Below are 11917 nucleotides of genomic sequence, written 5' to 3' on the forward strand. Positions count from 1 at the left end.
TTCCGTAAGAAGTAGAGAGAAGATAAGTTGCACGCTTATGTAGAAAGCCATTTCATATATACACATGATATCTACATATATATATATACAGTAGAATTCCAATTATCCGGATCAATTGGGACCAGACTCGATCCGGATAATCGGAAATCCGGATAATCGGATTTGACCAAAAAAGCTATATATATAGGGAAATAAAGCATTAATAAGAACATTAAAATCACTTTACTTATTAAGCAATGAAGCAAGTAAGATTAAATATGTAACTTTATTGAAAAAATAATTTTATTTTAACATTTTTGTCAATGTAAGTGTATTAATGAACAAACTCGCTTTACTTAATCATAACTTAATAGAATAAAAGAACTTACTCACTTTACTTCATTTAACTTTAGATATTAAAGAAAATAATTTTATTTAAACATTTCTGTCAATGTACGCTGTTTTAATGAAGAAACTCGCTTTTTAGCAGCTAGATCTTTCAAGCGCTTGACGACAAGAAGGTCTACATGGTCGCATTCAGATTGTCGTTCCATCCAATTTAAGGCAGTCTCAAAACAAGCAAACGCCTCACTTGCAGAAGGTCCAGCTTCTAATTCAAATGTAGAATCATTGTCACCTTCTGTGTCCACTGGGTATGATTCTTCTTTTGTACTCTGAATAATTTCATCGTCACTCAATAATTGGAACCCAGGATCTATTGAATCAGAATGTAACCAATCTTCGATATCCTCTACATTGCACTCGGAACAGCCTGGAACTTTTGTAATCATATTCTGCAGGTTTTCCGTAGACATTGAATCAGTATCTTTATCACTTTCCTCGTTGTTCTTCAATTCTGCATTTTCTTTTTCTTCCTGTATTTGCTGTTGTGATGAAATTCCATTTATTTTATTCCAAGCCCTCTTCAAAGTTATCGCCTTTACGGAAGTCCATGCATCAGCTACCATGTAGCAGCAATCTTTTATGTTAATGTTTTTATGATATATTAGAGTACCTTCTTCATTTTCATCGGCTAACAGTAGCTTACGAAGCAGTTGTTTTTTGTAAAGCCGTTTCATGCATTCAATGATGCCTTGATCCATAGGTTGCAGCAAACTGGTCACATTAGGTGGCAGAAAAAGAGCTTTGAAACGACCATTTTCTCTCTCAAGTAAACTTTCTGAAGGATGAGTAGGTGCATTGTCCAGCAAAAGCAATACATTCCCCTTTTTATTTATTTTCCTTTGATACTTTTTAACATCTGGAATAAAAACGTCATCAAACCATTCCGTAAACAATGCAGAAGTCATCCATGCTTTATTTTGGTTTTTATAAACAACTGGAAGCTTTTTAACGTTTTTAAAAGCTCTTGGGTTTTTGGATTTGCCAATTAAGAGTAATGGAAGCCGATGATTGCCTGTTGAATTGGCACAAGTAAGAACTGTCACGCGATCTTTGCTAACTTCGTGACCAGGAGCACTTGTTTCTCTCTTTGAAGCTAAAGTTTTACGAGGTAGTGCCTTCCAATTGAGGCCTGTTTCATCCGCATTAAAAACAAATTCAGGATCGTAATTTTCAATTTTCGTTTTAAATTCCTCAATAAACTTTTCTGCTGCAGTATTATAGGCAGAAAGCTTTTCTCCACACAAATCGAGCTCTCGAATGCCGTGCCGAGCCTTAAAATTACGCAGCCAACCGTCACTCGCTTTAAATTCGGACAAATTATCCATCTTCTCAGCAAAAATTTTTGCTTTTTCACAAAGAATAGGTCCAGAAAGAGGATTTCCAATTGAACGCTGCTGTAAAAACCATTTAAACATTGCCTGTTCAAGTTCTTTATTTTCAGCAGTTTTCATATTTTTTCTAGATGGACTTCCATCCTCAAATTGCAAATTAGAAGCAAATTTTAAAATTGCAGAACTGTTTTTCTTTAAATCCGAAATAGTCGATGTTCCTACATTATAAGTTTCAGCCAAAAATTTATTAGACACTCCTTTGTTTAATTGTTCAATTATTTTCACTTTATCTGTGATTGAAAGCACAACACGTTTTCTTTTAGAAGACATTTTACGCAAAAACTGTACGCGAAACACTAAAACAAATCACTTAGACATAAAAAATATATAAAGATTGGAAAACGCGACGAAAATTTAACCGCTGTTTGCATACAAGTTTGTACACGCCGAAGAACGCGGTATCCGCATGCGTCTCGGTCAAGTGAAATCTACAGAGGAGGGGATAACGTTCTTAAACTCGACGAAAAACGCACTTGCAAATGCTATAGTTTCTACACATTCTACACATTCAAAATTTAGATAATATAAAAAATATTAATAATAAATTATAGTCTAGAAATTCAAGTTTACTTTTCATCAATATTATGTATTTATTATTAAATGAAAAAATATTTTTAGAAATATGTAATTTATTTTATAACATTGGTGCAAGTGACAATTAAAATTTATCTCCGAAGCCCTTTTGTTTTTTGGTAAATTACTTAATTTATTAAAAATATTACAATCACAAAATTAAAACTACATAATAATTTAACTTTAAAAAATGTTAAAACATAAAAAAATTATAAAAAAATTTTTTTTTTTTTTGACGAAAAAAAATCCGGATAATCGAATGTCCGGATAATTGGAATCCGGATAATCGGAATTCTACTGTATAAGGTTGTCAAAAAAGTCTTGCGGTATTTCCGCAAGCTTGTCTTTGCAAGCGCGTAGTTCTAGTTGTATTCGTCGCATCGGTTCACGCTAGAGCTTTTTGGAAAGCTCTTTTCACGTGCTAACACGTGTTTGATTAATTGTTGTTTGCTTTTAGTCGTTCATGAGTTATAGCGTCGCAAACATGGAGCAAAATAAAGAGAAAATACGGCATATTTTACAGTACTACTACGATAAAGGCAAAAATACATCTCATGCTGCCAATAAAATTTGTGCAGTTTATGGACCCGATACAGTTTCCATTTCCACCGCACAATGATGGTTTCAACGTTTTCGTTCTGGTGCAGAGGTGATCGAAGATGCGCCACGGTCCGGAAGGCCTGTCGTCGAAAATTGCGATAAAATCGCTGAATTGATCGAAAGAGACCGGCATAGTAGCAGCCGTAGCATCGGCCAAGAGCTGGGCATGAGTCATCAAACCGTTATAAACCATTTGAAGAAGCTTGGATTCAAAAAGAAGCTCGATGTATGGGTGCCACACGACTTGACGCAAAAAAACATTTTTGCCCGTATGGATGCATGCGAATCGCTTCTGAATCGCAACAAAATCGACCCATTTTTGAAGCGGATGGTGACTGGCGATGAAAAGTGGGTCACTTACGACAACGTGAAGTGCAAACGGTCGTGGCCAAGTCTGGATTGACGGCCAGGAAGGTTCTTCTGTGTGTTTGGTGGGATTGGGAGGGAATCATCCACAATGAGCTGCTCCCCTATGGCCAAACGCTCAATTCGGACCTGTACTGCCAACAACTGGACCGCGTGAATGCAGCACTAATGCAGAAGAGGCCATCTTTTATCAACAGAGGCCGAATTGTCTTCCATCAGGACAACGCCAGGCCACACACATCTTTGGTGACGCGCCAGATGCTCCGGGAGCTTCTTTTGCATCCACCGTATAGTCCGGATCTCGCACCAAGTGTTTACCACCTATTTCTGTCCATGGCGAACGAGCTTGGTATTCGGAAGTTGTCCACAAGAGAGTCCTGTGAAAATTGGCTATCCGAGTTTTTTGACAATAGGGAAGCGAGCTTCTATAAGAGGGACATTGTGAAGTTGGCATCTCGTTGGGAACTCGTCATTGAACAAAACGGCGCATATTTGACTTAAATCGCATTATTATAACCAATTTTATGAGCAATTGAAAATTCAATAAAAATACCGCAATACTTTTTTGACAACCTATATATATAATATATTTATCACATATAAATTTAATTAGCAGTCGGCTTTACAGGTGAATAAGAAATTAGTAATAATTAGAATAGAATTTATTTTTCCCTTCTTTAAAATCATTTTATCCTCTCTTTTGGTAACATATGAAATTTTAAATCTAACCTGCAGTCATCTACTTACTTGTTTATAATTGTTTCCACTTTGTGATAGAGATCTCTTCGATGGCGTCTTTTAATAGTTGGTTCCTCCACCACCTCCACATCCTTTTCGCCCTTTTTACGTCCTAAGGCGTGCACGTGGTCCAGTACCCAAGTGGCATTTGGAAGATCGTAAGCAAAGCCCCAATTTAGGCCCAGGCTCAAGAATTGGTAATTGGGATTGCCAAGCACTCCAGTGGTCAAACAGACGGCACACTGAATTCATAGAAATAGAAAAGTGCGTGAATGTTTGTCTTTTGAGAATTTAAATTTCCCTAAATCCAGATCTTGAGGTAAACTGAGCCAAAATAATTTTTGAAGTGAAAACTTCTTTGGAATCGTTGGGAGTGATTTGAGAAAAAGTGAAACGAAAAAAGCGACACTCTTGGCTACGAATATTACATATACACGTAGCGACGAACTAAATAACTTTTAGGCCAGCGCCGACAGCATGGCGCGACAGCCGAGCGGCTAGCAATGTGAGCTTCCGATCCAAAATCCTTGGTTCGAATCACAAGAAAAAAATTTTTTTTATACAGTTATTTTATTTTATTTTATGATATGTTTATGAGGAGCTTTTTTTCATGGCAGAAATACACTCGGTGTTTTGCCATTGCCTGCTGAGGGGTGAGCGCTATTAGAAAAATAGTTTTCCTTAATTTTGCATTGGACCCAGCGGTTCCTTTAATTGACGTTCTCAATACAACATTCAATTTAAAAATGTGTAACAATCGCACTGAATCGACAACACGATCAAAAACAACCATTGACGCGGTATTTCAAAGACATGTTGACAACATCGAAACCAAAGCATTTGTATCATATTTCAGCTATCATAAGCCACTCGTATCATTTGTTGAAATTGAAAACATTGAGGATGAATAATAATAAAATGAAGAAAATAAAATATGAACTTTATAGCAATATTATAATGAACCTATAATTATCTTGCTCCTAATGCTGCTTTCGTCTTATTCTGTCTCAGTTTGTTTTACGGAAGGTTTCACTTCTATCGCGTCTAACCGTTAGACTGGTGTTTTTTTTTTTTTGTAAAATACCTTGTTTATGTACACTTGAGTGCAAAAAATGTGCAAATAAGGTATGAAAATAATGTAACATCCAAAAAGAGTGTAAGCGCCAGTTGCATATATCGGGTGTTTTTCAATAGTCTGAGAACTGAAATGACAATACCAATCAGAAATATGGTTGGAATGACGTCAATAGTGGCTGCTGTATGGCAAGTTGCACTGTCTTGTTGGAATCAAATATTCTCGATATTTAGTCAGTTTGGCTTGATAGTAGCAACTACAATACTTTCTCATTTCGAAAGAAATAAGGCCCGAGTGCACCGCCAACATATAAACCGCACGTAAAATGAACGAAATGCTCTATGAACTTTGCGAGCAGATTTATTTTCTTCATAATACTGGGTCCGACATTCGAAGTGTAACCAACTTCAGAGCACACACATGCACGGGCATCAGCGGGCTATTAGTTGGCTAAATGACAGTCCTGAGTATGGTTTACAAGCGCGCGGAAGAATTTTGCCGAGAGTAAACGCGAAAAAAGAAAATAATGTAATGGATTTCAAATGTAAAAGTGTGATTGCATTATATTTGGCTGGAAAATCATAACCAGCGATTGTTTGCGAGCTCGATCACCTTAGAGTAAATAAAGTATTTTTTTGTCTATCCATTACTTTTTACAATGAAACTGGTAGTAACGCAAAACGTCTTGGAGGTGGCCATCAATAGACTGCAACGTCTCGTGAAATGGTTCAAAAAGTGAAGACGCGACTTAAGCGAAATCCACGACGAAGTGCCAATTAAATGGCGAAATAACTGAAAATATCTGACCGTAGCATCCGACGCACACAGAAAAGTGATCTCAAAGTCAAGCCTTACAAGATCCAAAAGGCGCATGATCTTACACCAAAGCAGCAACAAGTCAGACTTGAGAGAGCGAAGAAGTTGCTTCGCTTGGCCGAAAGTGGTCAATTTCCGAACATTGTGTTTTCTGACGAGACAATTTTTCAAATTGAGCAATTCGTAAACACTAAAACGATAGGGTTTATTTGACTGACCTTTCATACCATAACTTGAGTCATCGATTGGCCACCAGGAGGCAGCACCCGCCACAGGTAATGGTTTGGGCCGCTGTAACCGCAAATGGACGCTCTCGAATCGTTTTCATCGAGCTTGGCGTCCAGGTAAATGCGAAATATTATACAGACAAACATTTCGGTGGCAGACCATGGACATTTCAACAGGAGTCGGCACAGTCTTACAAAGCTTGAGTGAACCAACAATGGCTAAAAAACAGCGTTCCAAATTTCATAATGTCCACACAATGGCTCTCAAATTCACCAGACGCGAATCCGATGAATTATTCTCTTCGGGCTATTTTGGAGAGCAAGGTCCGAACTGAAAGATTCACCAGTCTCGAGGCGCTGAAAAAGCCATTGTCCGAAAGTGGGCCAAAATAACTGCAAGTCACTTTCGGACAGCTTGTGATTCGTTTCTGGACCGTCTCAAGGCCATAGTCAAGGCAAAAGGCGGTTATATCGAGCAAAAGTAAATTGATTCTTAATTTTTATTATTTTCACACATTTTTTACTTTGATTTGAATAAAAGTAATTTTCCAAACTAAATTTATTGCGTTTTTAATTGTTTACACTTCCAGTGAAGGACCCTGTAAATTTCCAAAATTTGGAAGCGTTGCTCTGGCGTTAAACGATTCAAAGTTTCTACACAGTTTGCCATTCTCAGAGGTCAAACCATAGTTATCGATGCTTCTCATGAAGTTAAAAAAAAACTCGACGCTCATGTTTATAATTTATGCAGAAATTTTGTCTTCTGAGGACTACATTGGAGAAGTGAAACTTCAAGCCATTGTAGGTTTTTGCAAAAATAACCAATGCGGAGCAATATTTTAAGCTTTTTTGCGTTTTCCTTTTTCTTGGAAGTGATACTAGATGGTATCAATGGGTACACTGATTGCTGTAGTGGGACAGAAGGCAGTTGTTGATGAGCTCTGGCTTACTATGTAGTATATTGGATAACAGGTCTCGCTATTGAGCACATTGGGAGGATGAGCTCTGTCCTATTTTTAAGGATAAAATGTTTGTTTTGAGAAATATTGTGCCGACAGTGCGCTCTTATTTCAGTGTAGGCACCCGTGCCTAAAGTCACGTTAATTTTTTCCCAAATCCGGTTCTAACACTGAGTTCTCTTTTTTAATTTGAGATGGGTCTAGAACCCTTGGATTTTAAGGTGTAAACGAGACAAGCAAAAATCAAAGAGCGACTCTGATTTTTTTTAAACGAGTGTTAACTATGCAGATTCTTCGTCCACATAGTGTCACAGATCACACAATTGCAAATTTTGCAAGAAACAGATATTTGAAATTCAACGATTTAATATCATTCAAACTTCGTAAAATAAAAGAATATAATAAAATAAAAATAAATATAATAAGAATAAATGTTTGTAACTAAGTGAAAATGTGTGCACGCCTTCCAAATTGTAGTTGTAAAACAATCAAAAACGAATTTGACCTAAGCGTACTCACCGAAAATGATGAGCCCACTGGAAATGCCAAGTAGCGTTTCCGGCGCGATAAAATTTGCCTCCCCGTAACTGCACCCACCTCCGCAGCAGCGGCAGTACCAGCAGTACATACCAGTGATGTTAGATTGTTGTTATTATTGTTGCTAATGCTGCAGTTTCTATTCTTGTATTGCAAAGAGTGTTCAAGTTTCTCAGTTAACCGCGACGCAGCGACAGAAGTCTCACCAAAATCCAACGCCTCGGATGACTTGGCATTGCTTGTGGTGACAATAGCAACACTAACAAACAGAATTAGCACAGGCGGTAGTCGGCTTATGTTGTTGTACATTGACAACACGCGCAACATCTTCGCTAGTGGTCGCTGCTATTGTTGCAAGTTAATACACTCGCTGTTGCTGTTGCTGTTGCTGTTGCTATTGTTGAATGGCTTTTGCAGCTTTTGCTGTTGTTGCAGTTTTGGACTTTTGTTTCGCCTGCTGTTGACTTGCGAAATGCGGCACACTGTGGCGCTGAGTTGGTAGAGTCGAAAGGCGTGATGTTGCCACAATAACGCAAAACTTGAAGTGCAGCGTAGAACTTGGTGTGACACACACAAACACTCATACATACACATACACGCACACATACAAGTACTTGCGGGCACGCACACACTTAAACGCAAATAAGCGCGTTCGACTTATTGTTATTGTTTTGCTCTTGTACGGCCACGTATTGTCCTATGTAGAATTTTGTTTTGCAGCTATACGTGCAAAAAATTCACTTGCCGCCTGGCCTTTCAGTAACTTTGCTTTCTTCTTGATGGAATTTTCTACTGCAGCGGTATTTGAAACTGGCGGCAATCCACTTTGCTCGAGTGTCACTTTGATTTTGAATTGAATTCGTAGCAGCAGCAGAAGTGGCAGCAGCAGCCTCAGCAGCAGCTATTGCGGCTGCCTTCTTTTGTTTCACGGCTGACTGCCACAAACAGATGGAGGAAAATAAGCGCAACAAAGAATAGATGGAGAGCACAGAAAAAGAAAAAAGAACCGAAGAGAAACCCAAACGAAACAACAACTTCTGGCGAGCTAACTTCAATGCCACTTTAGTCACAAATTGTTTGTAGTTCTTGTTCTTCGCTTTATTCTCTTTGCATTTAATGACTAGTTGTAGTGGTACTGTAGAAGTATGTAAAATAGTAGTAGTGGTAGCAGCACTAGTGGTAGTTGTAGTTATTGTTGTTATTGCTGCCGGTAATCGCATTTTGAGTTTCCCCAAGTCCTATTACCAATCATCGAAATGTCTTTGTTACTGCTGTGGCGGCTGCTACGTCTGCTACCATCATTATGCCCAACGTCCTTCTCGTAGCCCTCTTCGTCCGCCCCTTCGGCTCAACTTCATTGAAGCGACGCAAATGTCGACAACGACAAACAATTCAATCCCAACCAATCCAATCAATTGAGGCAAGCAAGTAGTCAACCAATCAACCATCCCAACGACAAAGCGTCCATGAACGTAATCACTACGGTCGTGAGCGGGTAGTTAAAAAACAAAAGCACACAAGTGAGTAATCAGCAGAGCGGCGAGAGTGATGAAATGTAAGAGGGGACAACTGAAAGGCGTGTGGTGAAAACAAAGAAAGTTGAGTACAGAATTTAGTTGTTAATTAAATTAGTTCGAAGCTCTCAATGCAGAAGTGGCCAGTTATTGTTCTAAATGCTAGCAGGCATATAAACAACAGCAATAACAAGAATTACACAGAGCATTTAATTTCGTGCTTACAGCAATAATAAATATGCAAACATACGAGTATACGTATGCAAATTCGTGCTTTTCATATTAATATCTGTTTATGCAGAATTCAAATGCGAAGATGCTGAACGAAGCTTTCTAAGAAAGTTTGCTTTTATGAAAATTTCTGCTCTGATTAAGATGAGTACTCAAGCGACGGTTATAATGATCATTTAAGAAATATATTGTATATAGGGTGAGCCATGTAAAATTTGCTTTTTGAATCGGCTATAAAAAAAAAACTAATCAATATTTTTTCAAACTTTTTATTTTATTTTGAAGAATGAAAATTGTCATTTATGAATGACAAATAATATCGTTCAAATGACTGCCACGACTTTCTTTACAGTAGGCCATTCGATCAACCCAATTTTTAAGCACATTTTCGATTGCTTGGGCTCCAATTTCATGAATGGCAACTTCGATTTCGTGTTTTAAAGCATCAATCGTCACGGTAAGCTCGCCATTTAGTGTAACCACGGCTCCTCGCTCATTTTCAAAAAAAAAAAAAAATGGCCCGATGATGCCGCCAGACCAAAAACCGCACCAAACAGTGACTCGTTGTGGATGCATTTGCTTCTCTACAGTAACGTGTGGATTTTCTGAGCCCCAAATCCGACAATTTTTCTTATTGACGTAGCCACCGATGTGAAAATCAGAAAAGAAGAAGAAGACTCACCACTTTGGAAATAGGTTTTTAATATTTTCCAATTTTGTTCAAGCGTATAGCGTCCCATTTCGTAAATGTCAAATCTTTAAGTAAATTATGAACACATTTGACATGTCATTTGTGTTACCATTCTCAAAAAAATAGGTGGTTCGAAAAGCAAAAACTATATGGCCCACCCTGTACAAAAAAAACAAGCAAATTAAGGGCTTGACGGAAAAAAAAGGTAAGCCGATTTTTTTTTATCAAATGTCCATAGATATTATTAAATATAATATATATAGGGGAAAATGGGGAGTTGTGAGACACAGGGAGTTGTGAGACATTGTTACCTTTCGGCATTATTCATTTGTTTACATTCGATTTTAAGTGTCAACAAGTGTTCTCGATGCGATCTCTCTTTTCAGCTAGCATTGGTCATATTTACACGCATTCGACGCGTCTCTCCAGTTACTGTGTTTTGGAACTTCTCTGTAAGTTTTTTTCATCATTTGTTTTGCGATACATTCGATCAGTTGTTGAAGCAAATTGCAAATGTTAATATATAGAAGTTATTAATTGTCCTATTAGCTTTGAATTTACACATTCACTTGGGCATGAACGTTCGATGTGTTTATGACTACGCGGCCATTTATAAAAAAAACGATTTGGGGAGTTGTAAGACAACAAATGTGGGGAGTTGTGAGACACCGTTTTTTTCATGCATTGTTTGTATATATATAATTTTTGCATCATCTGCAAAGGTGCAATGCCGAAAAAATTAAGCAGAAACAACTCCATTCATTGCAATGTATGCGATCGAGCTGTGCACCTAAAGTGTGCCAATTTACGAACTGGTTATTATACATGTTCTCACTGCGAATCATCAGATTGATGGCATTGCATTTTTTATACACTTTTTTATAACAATTGTCTTTTCTTTTTTATTTTTCATCTTAATAAAGAACTAACAACTAAAATAAGTCATTTTTATTGACTTAAACCATGGTGTCTCACAACTCCCCACATTTTTGAATTTTGTATTATATTTTATATGATTATTCATATTCAGTATTCATTGACTAAAGATTCCATCGTTGACATATGCAGAATATTAAGATTTTGAGTAATACGGGTCCAAAAACAAAACCCGTCTCAAAACTCCCCATTCTCCCTTAGTGAATTCTGTGCAGACAAAAAGAAACTCGATTGACATCCAATTAAATTATAGAAGGTATTCTCTTAAAAAAAGCCGCTCGCAAATGAATTTTGTGCAATTTTTTTGTTATTAAATATTTATAAAAACAAATCTTTAAGCATAGTTGTGGATTAATGCAACACATAGTGTTTTTTATGACCTGACATTTACTGAAATTGCCTAACCAATAATAAAAATTAAAAATAAATATATAAATAAAAAAATAAAGAAGCAGTATTATGATGATAATAACTAACTCGTTATTTACATTTTGTACCGAGGGTATAACTTAGATACACTAGAGTGCAATCTAGGTAAGTGCTTGAACTAGAAAACAAATTCAAAATAAAAATAAAAAAAAAAAAACATCCTAAGCCGCAACTACTTTTTTGTTATGAAGTTCAATTTCTTCTCGAATGAGTACATTTTTCCCTGGATTTGTTCTTTTTTTTAATTTTTGCGATTTAATAAAAATATATACGAGGTGTGTTAATATATTTTCAGTAATTTGTCAATAAACACAAGAAAATTACGTTGTATTTATTTAGTAATTTAAGTCTTCCTTACAGACTAACTTATTAAATAAAAAAAAATAAAAAAATAAAAAATAATAAATATTATTCCTAAATTCATTCTAAAACAATTAAAAAGAGTGGCAA

The 11917-nt window shown here is 36.8% G+C and overlaps 1 protein-coding gene across 1 annotated transcript; it reads right to left on the reverse strand.

The window, feature by feature from the left end:
- Positions 1-382: 382 nt before the first annotated feature.
- LOC128868678 (jerky protein homolog-like) lies at positions 383-1010 on the reverse strand. The gene has a single exon (XM_054111036.1). It carries the CDS (start codon positions 945-947, stop codon positions 411-413), a length of 537 nt encoding a protein of 178 aa, XP_053967011.1. The 5' UTR covers positions 948-1010; the 3' UTR covers positions 383-410.
- Between the last annotated feature and the right edge of the window lie 10907 nt (positions 1011-11917).

Source organism: Anastrepha ludens, chromosome 2, assembly GCF_028408465.1.
Source record: "Anastrepha ludens isolate Willacy chromosome 2, idAnaLude1.1, whole genome shotgun sequence".
Classification (NCBI taxonomy): Eukaryota; Metazoa; Arthropoda; class Insecta; order Diptera; family Tephritidae; genus Anastrepha; species Anastrepha ludens.